We start from the raw sequence: 14,288 nt of genomic DNA, 5'->3' as shown, positions 1-14,288 counted from the left end.
ACAGAAGTTTTGGATCAAACTGATATTTTTGTTTCCCCTTGATCCATGACAGTGTGACCTTATGAATAGGTTGGATGACAAATAAACATCAATGTGGGCCCTAGGGAGAAATCAGCTTTCAACCGTTGATGTCTTAATGATCATTGTTTCCCAAGGTGTGGTCCACTTGAGCTTTTGATTTTCCTAATTTTTGGGCTCATGCCTTTAAATGCATTTTTAAAAAGGATGGATGGTGTGGATAACTCACATATATCATGATGGGCCCCACATATTTAAATCAGTAATAACAGAGTTTTTATGGACCGATTTTCGAAACGCAATTCCCAGCCAATTTCAAACAGGTGGAGTAAGTAATTATTACTTATTTTCATGTATTTACCAGGGAAATTAAAAATCAAACAGCCCCTGAGTGTTGATAGATGATTTTTTTTTTTTTTTTTGGTAATGGAAACAAAAGAAACAACAGGTAGAAGAGCATGTACATGGAATGAAGCTAAGGACAGAGAATGGCACGGGCGCATCTTCTTCCTCTTCGTCTTGCTTCCTCGTTGTTTCATGCTTACGTTTGAAGTGGAAGTGGAAACGGTATTGGCTGAATCCGACATTGACACCATTTGTGAAAAAGATTGGCATAAAATCAGTTCCCATTTCCAAGTTAATCTGCAAGAAACTTGGAAATAAATGGGGCCTGCAAATGGTACCGGGATCCATTTCCAACTCCCCAAAGGAAATAGAGCGACTATTCCACTGTTGACTTTTCACGTCTACAAGAATCCATAGAAAACTACATTGCATACTAAATGGACATTTTTCTTGTGTTTTTTGGGGTGGCAATGGGTTGGATCGGGTTAATTTGGGTCAAAGCGAGGATGAGGATGGGTCCAGCTCAAACCCTACTTATTTATTAAACAGGTTGGAAATCCCAACCTGAGTAGGTCAACCCAAAACTCACTCACTTGACCCATTTTTATTAAAAAACATAAATAAATTAAATTAAAAAAGATTCTCATTTTGTAAAAAAAAAAACCCTCTACAAATATCAACTATAATTTGGAACTCTTAATTAATATAAAATCAAATCCTTACTAAAACCAAACTACAATAGTTATATTCAAGTTTAGTGTTTCTAAACTTACATTTATATCAAAGTGTATAATACATGTATATAATTAGCCTTCGGCGAGGAAGAACGGGTGGATCATATTCATGACCCCTCAAGGTTCAGTCTGGTAAACCCAACCTCAACCCATTTAATTTTGGTTGGACGTAACACAACCCAAACCCAACCCACATAAGAAATGGGTTGACTCAAACCCTAAATCCTTATTTGGGTTTGGGTTGAGCTGACCGGTTAGGTCGCATTCCATTTCCTGCGGATTCCGTGTGCGTTGTCTATATCCATTAAATGTTTTCAGCAAAAACAAGAAATAAATATGCCATCCCATCCCATCCCATGTGGATGAAAGACCGCGTAACCCTCCTTCAGCTGAAGAGGTGTAGCCCAATTTGTTGGTTCCAACATATGGTTGAATGAAGTGTGAAATGTTTAACCTGGAGGTTATATATGGTGGCTTCATCTAAAGCGAAAGTAAAGCTTCAATGAGACACCATGGCCTTAAAGTAAAGCTTCAATGAGATACCATGGCCAGAAAGTAAAGCATCAGTGAACCACCATGGCAAAAGACCAGCACTTCTTCAAGGGCCAAAGCATGTAAAGATTCAATGAGACACCATGGCCAGAAAGCAAAGCTTCATTGAACCACCATGGCCAAAAAGATCAGCACTTCTTCAAGGGCCAAAGCATCAACTCTAGTTGCATTACACGCTCGCAGGCCTGGAGAGAGAAATCAGGTCGGATTTTGCTTGGATCCAGTGACAAATTTGGATGTTTCATTGTGGGTTTTTTTATATTTTTTTTAAAATTATTTATTTATTTATTTAAAGATACGCACACACACACCCCCTCAGATTTTGGGTCGAGTCGAGTTGAGTTACCGGGTGACCCGAACTCGACTCAGTTTGAGTTCGGATTGACTCAACCACTCGGTTTGGATTGAGTCGGGTCTGAACGAGTCGGACGAGTCGTGTTTGACAAGTCGAGTGGTCCCGTGCCCAGCTCTCATGACCATCGTCCACATATTTTAATGATCCTGCTGATCTGGACTGCCAATCTGGTGGGCCATCATGGAGATGTGACCAAAAATTACTGTTGGGAGAACCTTGTATAAGCTTATGCTATGGAAAAGGTTCTTGGGAAAAAAAAATGCTAAACATGATCCTGGACCGAAAGATCTGAGGTGTCCTTCGGTCCTACAAGTGGGGCCTATGGTTTCATCTAGACCACTGATCTGATGTCCAAACTGAGGTACCTTGCCCGAAATGTTCTCTAATGGAAGATCTTAACCTTCTATTTGGTCTAGTTGAGAAAAATATGCAGTATGACACGTCTGATGGGGGAAAACCCAGAGATGACTAGTATCTCCAATCCATAGATTAGGAAATGGGTACTCACCTTGGAGCCCATCAGATCAATGGTCTGGATAAGTGAAACATGCGCCCCACTTGAGAAAAAAGGGCATAGACTTTCAAACCCTTAGCTATGAGGGAGTAATGGACACTTTCCTATGACCAAACGTACCGTTATAGAACACTGTTGAGAAATCCACGCCATTCACCGGTCAGGGCTGTGTTTTTTTAAGAGTGCTGGCTAAGACCCGGAGCCAGCAATGTGGATGGGATCTGACCATAGGGCCCACCTCGATTTATGCATTGTATATTCACGCCGTCCATCTATTTTGCCAGTTATGGTCCAAAAAATAAGTAGATACAAATTTCAGGTGTACAACACCACAGGAAGCAGTGGTTATTGACCGTTACAATCCTTTTACGGGCCACAAAAGTTTTGGATCAAGCTGATATTTGGCGTTTTCCTTTCATCCAGGTCTATGTGACCTTATCGACAGGTTGGATGGTCAACAAACATTACGGTGGACCCTAGGAAGTTTTTAATGGTGAGAGTTCAACGACCACTGTTTAGTGTGTGGTGGTCCACCTGAAACCTATATCTGCTTCGTATTTGGCATCATACCCTAAAATAAGCTGCAAAAACAGATGGACGGCGTGGATATATAATGCATACATCGAGGTGGGCCTTATGGTCAGGGTTCCACTCACGTAGTGAGTCACATGGCTAGCTCGGGGGTCGCTGCCAAGTCGCACTCGTTTTTGAATCCCAAACACGCCAATGAGATTTCCACTCTCCTTCCCGACTATGCTTTCCTCCGTATGGCGAAGATTGCTTCATTCTCCATATCTCCCCGTCATTTTCTTTCCTTGTACAGCAAACCCAAATTCCAAATTCCACTCCTTTGCACGGAAACCCATTTCTTCTGACAATCCCAACGACACTTCCTACTACTCCTCTCTCCTCCAGTCCTGCATCAATCGGAAATCGATCGAGCCCGGAAAACAGCTCCACGCCCATATCCTCCTCTTAGGTCTTGGCTCCGATCCCATCTTGGGCACAAAGCTTGTCAATCTGTACTCTGTTTGCAACTCACTGCCCTACGCCCACCTATTGTTTGATAAAATTCCCAAAGGAAATATCTTCCTATGGAACGTTCTCATTCGTGGGTACGCCTGGAATGGGCCCCACGAAGTTGCCCTCTCCCTTTACTACCAGATTCTGGATTATGGTCTCAAACCAGACAACTTCACTTTCCCATTCGTCCTCAAGGCCTGCTCGGCCCTCTCTGCAATTCGAGAAGGAAGAGACATTCACGAACATGTGGTACAGACGGGGTGGGAGTCTGACGTCTTTGTAGGTGCTGCTCTAGTCGACATGTATGCGAAGTGCGGGTGTGTCAATAACGCACGGGAGGTCTTTGATAGAATTTCCAGCAGAGATGTGGTACTTTGGAACTCCATGATTGCTGCTTACTCTCAAAATAGCCATCCTGCTGAAGCGCTCTCTCTGTGCCGTGAAATGGCTAGGATAGGTTTCAGGCCAACCACTGCGACACTTGTGACGGTGATCTCAGCTTCATCGGATGTTGCTGCTCTCCCTCAGGGGCGGGAAATCCACGGGTTCAGCTGGAGACATGGATTCGAGTCTCAAGACAAGGTGAAAACCGCTCTGATCGATATGTATGCTAAGAGCGGGTGGGTCAGGGTTGCTCGGGTTTTGTTTGAACGCCTTGCTGAGAAAAGGGTCATCTCTTGGAATGCCATGATATCGGGCTACGGAATGCATGGCCACGCCAGCAAAGCTCTCTCATTGTTTGAGGAAATGAAGGCAGCAGCTCAGCCAGACCATATCACGTTTGTTGGAGTTCTTTCTGCGTGCAGCCATGGAGGTTTGATAGACGAAGGATGGTGTTACTTCAATTCAATGGTGACGCATTACTCGATAAAACCAGCAGTTCAGCATTATACTTGCATGGTCGACCTCCTCGGTCACTCTGGTCGACTAGATGAAGCATACGATCTCATCATGGGAATGGCAATGAATCCTGATTCTGGCATATGGGGTTCATTGCTGAATTCATGCAAGATTCATGGAAATGTGGAATTGGGTGAGAAGGCATTGCAGAGGCTGATTGATCTGGAGCCTGAAGATGCAGGCAATTACGTGATTCTGTCGAACATATATGCGCAAGCCGGGAAATGGGAAGGTGTTGCCGACGTAAGGAAGCTGATGAAGGAGAGAGGATTGAAGAAGAGCATTGCTTGTAGCTGGATTGAAGTGAAGAACAAGGTGCATGCGTTTCTTGCCGGAGATGTATCCCATCCTCAATCGGATGGCATTTACGCAGAGCTAGAGAGGTTGCGAGGGCTCGTGAAGGAAGCTGGCTATGTGCCAGATACCGGGCCTGTTTTTCATGATGTGGACAATGATGAGAAGATGAATATGGTGTGGAGTCACAGTGAGAGGCTGGCAATTGTGTTTGGGCTCATCAATACGGCGCCGGGGACAAGGCTTCTGGTGACCAAAAACCTTCGAGTCTGCGACGATTGCCACACTGCCATCAAGTTCATCTCCAAGATAGTTGATAGGGAAATCATAGTCAGGGATGTGAATCGGTATCATCATTTTAGACATGGTGCTTGTTCCTGTGGAGATTATTGGTAAACAAATTGAAGGGAAATGTGAAGAGAGGTGCAATCAGCTGCCACAAGCGCTAGTGTAGCATGTGATGCAAGATCTGAGCTGCTCATGAGGTGGGCCTCGCTGAGATTGTCTGTTCAGGATATCTGGCTTGTCTGCCAGCTGGTGTGTCCGCGTATCTTAAATGTGGATTATTGGTTAACGTCTTTGATGAGCTGATTGTCCTAATTTTTAGGCCATGGCATAGGCCTGTTGGTTGGCTTGGATATTGCTTGTGTTCCACATTGGCACATGTGAGCCGCAAGTGCGATTGCAATTGGAGGAGCCATAGGGTCCTGCTCATCACCAAACGACTTGAAATGGAGGGAGTGATTCTGTGCATGCGGGGCAATGGTTTGGCGATCCTACTGTTGATCCGATTACAAGCACATCTGATGGGAGCCGCCTTGAAACTCATCAAGATTGGAAGATCCTAACCTTTTGATCAAATGACCCACAAAAAGATGGTTAATCAGATTGTCCATGTTTTGAGGAAAATAGTACAACAATCAAAGCCTTGAAGTATTCAACGCACAGATTTTTATTTTTATTTTTGGGGTTGTAGCCTAGAACCATCCATGGAGGGGCCATCATGTAAACGGTTTGGATAATGGGAACATGTAGGGAATCTTGCGTCAGCAAAAATTCCTATAATTCTCTTTGGAAAGAGACACAAGTGCTAAATCTCCACTATTGTGATTCTTCTATTTTGGAGAAAGAAATAAAGACGATAATTTATATGCAAGTTTGCCTTGGTTGGTTGGAAAGGCCTATGTCAGAGAGAGAGAGAGAGATTGTTTAATGCTCTGGTATATGAGATCCTTCATATCTAATGCACTTTGGGTCCTTACTCTTGCTCTGGTGGTAGACTCTGAGGAGTCAAGGGTTTCGAGTACCCATGATGAGATCATATGCTTCATTTAGTCGACCAGAGTGGCCGAGGAGGTCGACCATGCAAGTATAATGTTGAACTGTTGGTTTTATCAAGTAATGCGTCACCATTGAATTGAAGTAACACCATCCTTCGTCCATCAAACCTCTATGGCTGCATGCAGAAAGAACTCCAATAAACGTGATATGGTTTGGTTGAGCTGTTGCCTTCATTTCCTCAAACAATGAGAGAACTTCTTTGGCGTGGCCATGCATTCCGTAGCCCAATATCATGGCATTCCAAGAGATGACCCTTTTCTCAGCAAGGCGTTCAAACAAAACCCGAGCAACCCTGACCCACCTGCTCTTAGCATACATATCGATCAGAGCGGTTTTCACCTTGTTTTGAGACTCGAATCCATGTCTCCAGCTGAACCCGTGGATTTCCCGCCCCTGAGGGAGAGAAGCAACATCTAGGGGTGTACATCGAGTCGAACCGAGTTGAGCTGGCCTCAACTCGACTCGGCTCGAACACTGGCTGACCTCAGCTCGAACTCCGCTTGGCTCAGTCCTCGAGCCTGACTGGCCAGCTTGGCTCGGTTCGGTCAACAGCTCGGGCCAAGTTCGAGCCAAGATCGAGCCGAGTTCGTCATTGAGGCATTTCCACAAACACCTGAACTGCAAGAAAAGATCCAGCGGTATAAGATATGTGGGTGATTGGATAGATAGACAAAAAAGATACTATACATGATATGCAGCCTTTTAACTGATGGGAACAAAACATACATTATACATTAAACGGCGAGATGTGCGCATACTTACATGATTTCATGGGTCATCGGCATGTTTAATGTTACACTAGTAGCTTAAGTTCGTCGCTACTCAGAACCATTGAGTTTGCTTCTGCTCTTTGCCAGCCAGTTGGTGCCTCAGCAGCTCTATGTATTTCAGATGCCCCATAACTTCCCTGGTTGCTAGCTCCTGAGGTACAGCACAATCAGAATGGATTGGGTCCCAAAGAACAGAACAGGAGCAGTCCCAATCATCAGTTTGAACTTCAAAAAGAGATGCCCTGCGCCAAACCTTCCTTGCCACCGGCCACATTTGGTTGAGTCATTTTAGTGCAGCTGATGAACATGCTTTTCTCCTATCTGGAACCGAATCGTCCTCATAGTGCCTTGCTAGCTGGATATATCAGTAAGGTATTGGGAATTTTGTATCTCAGTGTCTTCTCCTTGTGCAGTGCTGTTCTTACAGTGTCACAATTAGTCGTCTTGCTGAGTAAATTGAGTTTGCTAATGCATTGTTTTCTGCTTTAGGTTGTTGTATGCCTTATGTTACGGAAGACTCTGTCACTAATGAATTATGTCCAGGTAAGTAGATGACTTCACTCTATTTTTAACATTTTCTGTTATTTGTTTTGTTCCTCATATAACAATGCTGGAAATGTTTTCGGTTCTGCGTATTGGAAAATATTATTTGAACTTTGAACAGTGAGTATTTAGCAAGATGTTCTTTCAGGATCTGTGCTATTCTATCCATTGAACTTTGAACAGTGAGTATTTGAACTTGAATTATGTCCATGTGATGGTTTCTTAACCTCTAAGTCAAAGGTTTGAGGAGTAGGTGCCAACATCTTCAAAATAGTCATGTTTCAGTTTCATCATTTCCAAAGGAAAGTGGAGAGAATGATAAAATTTGATGGCTGTAGCCTATGGTTGTGATAAACTAGAGTTCTGCTTATGGTTTTTGGGTTGTGTATAATTCTATTCGATGGCTATAGCCTATGGTTGTGAGAAAATAGAGTTCTGCTTATGGTTTTTGGGTTGTGTAAAAAGAATTATATCTGCAAGTCATAGTCGAAGAGACATCTTTTCTTTGGATAATTAGCATTTTAGAAAAGATCTAAAAATTGTTATAACAGCCTTTGAACATTGTCAAGAGTGATTTATCAAAAGATTTCCCTTTGAACGTGGGTGATTCCTTATAATGAGATGGAACAGGCTGAGGCAGATTAAAACGAGGCGAAAGAGAATGGAGTTGTTAATGAATGATTATATGCTGTCAGGTTTGTCAAAGCGATACTTGAGGAAATTGAATGTGAGGCAAGTTACTGTCATCTTGAGGGCTGCTTGTCAACATCCGGTTGACAGGGAGAGAAACATTCATGAGGAAATTGAATGCGAGGCAAGTTACTACCATCTTTTGAGTTTTTAATTCTCTGTGGTCTAATGCTGAGAAAGGTCCTTGAAATGGTAATTTGAACTTAATTACTTCAGTATGTTACAAAACTTCTGATAAATGAGAGCTGAAATAATGATTCCTGTTACTCCCATTTCAATTCTATCATGAGAACATCTGTCAGCATCTTTGGTCTAATTCACATTTTTCCATTAAGAAAAATGATTCTGATGAGTTGAATTGTGCTGAACTTTCTTTGATTAGAAAAATTGGCTAGAGTCCCAAAGCATGACGTAGACTTTGATTATTTCATTCTTCTTTGTTAGACTTTGATTATTTAGTTTAAACTATAGAGTGTTTTTTTTTTTTTTCTTTTTCTTTCAACCTATTGATTTTCTTCTTTTGTCTTCAATTGCTGTTTCTGTTTTGGTAGTAATTTCAGCATTCTGACAAGTATATTTTAGCCCTGGTTACCATGTTACTGTGTTTGTGCTATGTTTAGATTCCCTGACACGTAGAAGAGGTAGAAATATGCTCATCTCTGTTGCTGCCTTAGTGGCTAATGCATCCATGTGGATAGGCCATATCCCAGAAGGGAAAAGGATTGGAGTGTGGTGCCATCCAATCTGTTGCTTGCAACAGGAAAGCTTAGATGCAGGAGTTCACATTCAACCAGAAAGACTCGCAACAACTCGACAGTGAGAGTCACACAAAATTTTGTGTTGCATGCATGAAATTGTTTCACTTACAAAAGTTCAATGACTGAGTGCACATCTGCCATCAACCCTCCTTTAACTGAACTAGGGACTTGCTGATGCATTGGACCTGGTGGAGTTTACTAGAATAAATTAATCCATGAATGAAATTGTTTCACTTACAAGGTATGGTGTTGGGGGTTCATGCCTGTATCTCGATGGAACGTGCTTTGTGCTTTAACATTGAGGTCTTAGGATGGAGAAAAACTTACCTAGGGAAAAAAAATAAAAATAAAGATTTTGTTTTTGCTTTTCAATTGAAAATTGCTTTGGTTGTGTTGACTATTGATTTTCCAATGCTGTTTTACTTGTCTTAACCTTACAAAAGACGTGATTCTTCTATTTTAGTTGCCTAATTCATCTCCTTTAGTAATATTAACTCTTTTTTTTTTGCCTATTATTTGCAGTTTAGTTAGTTTTAAGTTGCTAAGAATCATGTGATTGTATGAGTTGCTTATACTAGTGCTTACAGGCAAAAATCTTTTAGCTTTCGTTATTCTTCCTGATTCTGAGGTGCTTTCTTCTCATCTTTGCTAGTGGTGTTTTCCTGTACTTTTAATCTGAAATTTTCATCTCTGTGCCTTTTGATCCATAAGCAGTCATGTTGACCTGTTATCCTGGCTTTTAATGTTCCTTTGAGCAACATTTTGTGTTATTATTGTAGGTGCACTTTCTCCTTCCAACTCAGTTCCCTAAGCAACAACCGACTTTGATGCTCCAAAGTTCTCAGGTAATGACAATGTTTGACTTTTTAATTTGTCTTACATCACATGCACATAGATGTATGTCCATGGACTTAAAGTTGAGTTACAACAACTAAGGGCAAATTACAAATTTTCTAGAAAGTTGAATGCTGCATGCAAGTCATGCAGGTGCTTCTCCCATCTTGCTGATTGATCTTGCAATAGTCTTTCTAATCAGGACATGCTCTTCTATTTGTCAACTTCGATAACACCTGATACACAAAGTCCATTGGCATATTCTCACTACCATCTGCTATATTTAGGATCATCAAAGGTTACATCGCTTTTAATATGTTATTCAGTTTTTCTTAGTGACGCTTCTTAGGTAATAGCCATATTGCAGATTTTATGCTTGTTTGGCTTCCTGCTCCAACCATTTCACTTAGGCCACCTCTGACAGTCAATGTTGGGCCTCTTGCTAAGTTCTTCTACAGCTGGCCTGATAATGCATTTCAGGCGGTTTTTTGTTATTTTATGAGTTAAAAAATTGGCTTAAGTATTGCATCTAACATATTTAGATCTTTGTTTCCAAAACAGATGGTGTGTTATTTTGCTTAAATTTTCTGTTGGAATTCTCAATACAGGTTGCTTTTGCAGGAACATTGCACTCCTTTTTGCAAAGAATAGGAGCAATAGTGGTAAAATAAAGAAAATCATCTTATTTATTTGTGATTACTGTTAAGTCTGTAATGAATTCAATGTTTCAGTGAAGAACATCTCCACAATTGGTTCTTATTGTCTCTGGGTCTGTTATGCAGCGTAATGGATCAAAGCTTTGTGGTTGGAACAAGTTCATCTCTGGTAGGTCAACCCTTTCATTGTATGGATTGTCATGAGATTTAGATTAAGCCTACATGCTAGTTTAGCAGTTCTCTATGTGAAATTACTCTTGGAAACTTTTCTACTGCTGTAGGCAAGAGCTATGGGAGGTTAATATTGTTTAGCTGTCCAAGATACTTTCCACCATAAAGTAGGGGAAGCCTAAAAATTGTGCTGGAAACTCCTATTTTACAGTTTGCAATGCAAGAAATGATCTCCCAGGCCAAGTATACAGAAACACTTTCAAGCACCTAGTTGCATTTGGACTCATTGCCATCAGAATTTTCTGTAGATGATCCCATCAGTATGACTTTTTCAGGGCACCCTGTGAAGTGGAGGTAGGGTTGATGGCTCTGCCCCAGGCCCAGCATGTAACTTAGCTGAGCCAACTCAGTTAGGTGAGGTTTCGAGCTGAGTCACTCGGCTGTGGAGGTTGTTGGAAACTAAAAATACACGGGGGACGAAAATTGAATTCATGACCTCTGTGACAGATAACACCCTCTAATGTTGTTAGATTTCTTATTTTATAATACTTATATTAAACTCTATTTAAAATATTATTTATAATTATGAATATAATAGTTTATAATAATTAAATACTGAGTTGAGTTGGGTTGAGTCTTGAGTTGATCTGACCTGAATGAACATCAAATGGAGTCGAGTTTTCGGGCTTTTAAACTATGCTTTCTGTGAATGGTTTAGTACCATATAATGTGCAGTGAACTACCCTTTTGTTTTGATTAGGTAGAATGGTGGAGCATTCTCACTGAAATTCATGATATCATTTATTGTTTTGGTTAGTCTTATGTTCTGCTCTGCTATTGATTAGTGATTCTCATCTTACACTAGGGTCCACAGTGCCGGACCACGTAAGCAAATATACTTTGAGCCTGAAGAAGTATAAGCTGGAATTGTTACTTGTGGAGGGCTCTGTACCGGTCTCAATGACATCATTAGACAGGTGGGTGACCTTGCAGTTATTAGAACTGTTTATTTTTCCTCCACAGATTACTGTGTATACTTGAATAGTCAATTAAGTATGGATACATTCTTGGCAATATTGCATCAATACAGATTAGCCCAATTGGGAATGGAGCATACTCCAAATATCAATCTGACAGAATGATTCCAACCTTAGGAATTTTTAATTGACTGATTGGTGATCAATGAACCATAGGCCCCACGTGTGAGCTTAGAAACAGGACGCACGATCCAATCTCTTAACCCAAGCATGACAAGTTATGGAAGCATATATCTAAACCATCCAAATTGTGTGTCCGATTGTGAATGAAGCATATATCTAAAATCACCTTAATCTATCAATTGGTAACCATCCATTAAAATATGTATGCTTGTAGTGGTACTCTAGCTGTAGATATCTTCTTCTTTTATCCATTAAGGCCCAGCTGGAGATTGATTATGGTCTGTTGGAACAGGTGGTCACTGATAGTAGGAAGGCTTCCAGGGAGGATGGAACAAGCATATTAAGAGGAAGTTGTTTAGCCGTGGAGGTGATCCCTCCACCCACCGACTGATCCATGAGCCAAGAGCAGTCGCACCGGTGCCCGTACCTTAACTTGGAGTTGTGCATCAGCCCACCTTCATACGAGCAGCCAGCTGAGTGATTGAAGAGAGGGAGGAGCCTTTGCTTTGCATGTAGCTTGGGTTTGCAAAAGAGCAAGGATTGTAGCTTTAGTGGGTTCCTAGGACTCAAAACAGGAATTGTTGGATTATAGAAGCCTAGAAATGAAATGAGGTTGGATTGAAATTGGAAATTGAAATTGAAATTGAAGTGTGTACTTGAAAAGAGAGACGAGGGAAAAGATTAGTGTGAATCATTCTATTCTCTTTCTTCTATTTGTGAAATTATCTGGCATGCAATACAAGTAGATTACATACCCCACTCTCTCTCATACAAGTAATCATTCAAAGGGTTTAAAATTATTCCTAAAATTGTCCTAAAAGTTGACCATTGGCAACATTAAGAAAGGTTTAAAACCGTTCCTAAATTGTCTCTAAAATTTGAAACGGTACCCAAAACGGTTCTGAACCGTTCCTGTTTTTTGCGACGCCTCATTTAGGAACAGTTATAAACCGTTCTGAAGCATTTAGGAACTATTTCAAACCGTTCCTAAATGACGATTTTGGTGTACTGCTATCATGCAAACACCCGAGTAGAGCATCCCTTTTGAACTAATGTATGATGCATCCAAGTATGCTCTTGGGGCGGTATTAGCTCAGAGAAAAGATAAGAGGTCTTACGTTATACATTATGCAAGTAGAAATTTAAATCATGCCTAAGTGAATTATACTATTACGGAAAATGAACTCTTAGCCGTAGTATTTGCTTTGGACAAATTTAGGTCCTACCTGATTGGATCCAAGATCATCATCTACACAGATCATACGACACTTAAGTATCTTCTTTCTAAGAATGATGCTAAGCACCGCTTGATAAGATGAATCTTTTTACTCCAGGAATTTGATTTAGGAATAAAAGATAAAAAGAGAGTAGCAAATGTAGTGGCTAACTACCTTTCCCGCCTTGATCTCTCTGATTCCCTTGAGACGACATGTATAAATGATATGTTCCTTGACGAACAATTGTTTAGTCTCTCAATCACCTTGGTTCCAGGATATTACTAATTATCTTGCCACAGGTTCTACGCCGATACATTGGATTGCGCAAGATGAAAAGAAATTCTTTGCTGAGGTACGTAAATTCTTCTGAGATGATCCATATTTATTCAAATATTGCCTAGACCAAATCTTAAGGAGATGTGTGCCAAACAATGAACACCAAAGTGTTATCTCCTTTCGTCACTCGCAGGCTTGTGGTGGTCACTTTTCTGCTAAAAAGACCACGGCCAAAATTCTGCAGTGCGGCTTTTATTGGCCCACTATATTTAGGGATACTTGTGAGTTTTGCAAAGTTTGTGAGCGTTGTCAGAAATTGAGAGCATTGTCCCGTAGAAATATGATGCCTTTAAACCCCATTCTTATTATAGAATCATTTGATTGCTGGTGCATCGATTTCATGGGACCATTCCCCCAATCATTCGGAAATTTATATATTTTGCTAGCAGTAGACTGTTACTAAATGGGTCAAAGCGATCCCATGCCGGAACAATGACCATCAAACCGTCATTAAATTGTTAAAAGAAAACATCCTTTCCTGGTTCGGAACGTCTCAAGCTATCATTAGTGATGGAGGATCATACTTTTGCAATAAGTCATTCACAAATTTAATGAAGAAATATAGCATTTCTCATAAAGTGAGCACTCCATACCACTCACAAACAAGTGGACAAGCTAAGATTTTCAATAGGAAAATTAAACACATACTGGAAAAAACGGTTAACCCTGACCGCAAGGATTGGTTAATCCGTTTGACCGATGCTTTATGGGCTCACCGTACTACATTTAAGACTCCTATTGGAATATCTCCCTTTAGACTTGTCTATAAGAAGACTTGCCACTTACCTGTGGAGTTGGAACATAGGGCCTATTGGGCGATTAAAAATCTGAACTTTAATTTGAACAATGCTGGTTCGCTGCGCAAACTTCAATTGAATGAACTTGAGGAAATCCGAAACGATGCATACGAGAACTTGAGAATTTACAAGGACAGAATGAAGGTGTTTCATGACTAATACATTATTCAGAAATCATTCACACCAGGTCAGAAGGTCCTTTGTACAATTCTCGATTATATCTCTTTCCGAGTAAATTCAGATCTCGTTGGACTGACCCTTTCATTGTTACTAATGTCTA

General features: G+C 40.9%; 1 protein-coding gene across 1 annotated transcript; it reads left to right on the top strand.

The window, feature by feature from the left end:
- The first annotated feature begins 3,139 nt into the window (after window positions 1–3,139).
- LOC131245542 (pentatricopeptide repeat-containing protein CRR2, chloroplastic-like) lies at window positions 3,140–5,891 on the top strand. The gene has a single exon (XM_058245071.1). It carries the CDS (start codon window positions 3,245–3,247, stop codon window positions 5,129–5,131), a length of 1,887 nt encoding a protein of 628 aa, XP_058101054.1. The 5' UTR covers window positions 3,140–3,244; the 3' UTR covers window positions 5,132–5,891.
- The last annotated feature ends 8,397 nt before the right edge of the window (window positions 5,892–14,288 follow it).

Source organism: Magnolia sinica, chromosome 5, assembly GCF_029962835.1.
Source record: "Magnolia sinica isolate HGM2019 chromosome 5, MsV1, whole genome shotgun sequence".
Lineage (NCBI taxonomy): Eukaryota > Viridiplantae > Streptophyta > Magnoliopsida > Magnoliales > Magnoliaceae > Magnolia > Magnolia sinica.
Note: the sequence above shows the minus strand (reverse complement) of the source record. Positions and strands in the feature narration are given on the sequence as shown.

Excerpts from the sequence above, each read along its gene's own strand:
- LOC131245542 (XM_058245071.1), top strand. The coding sequence starts at position 3,245 with ATGAGATTTCCACTCTCCTTCCCGACTATGCTTTCCTCCGTATGGCGA.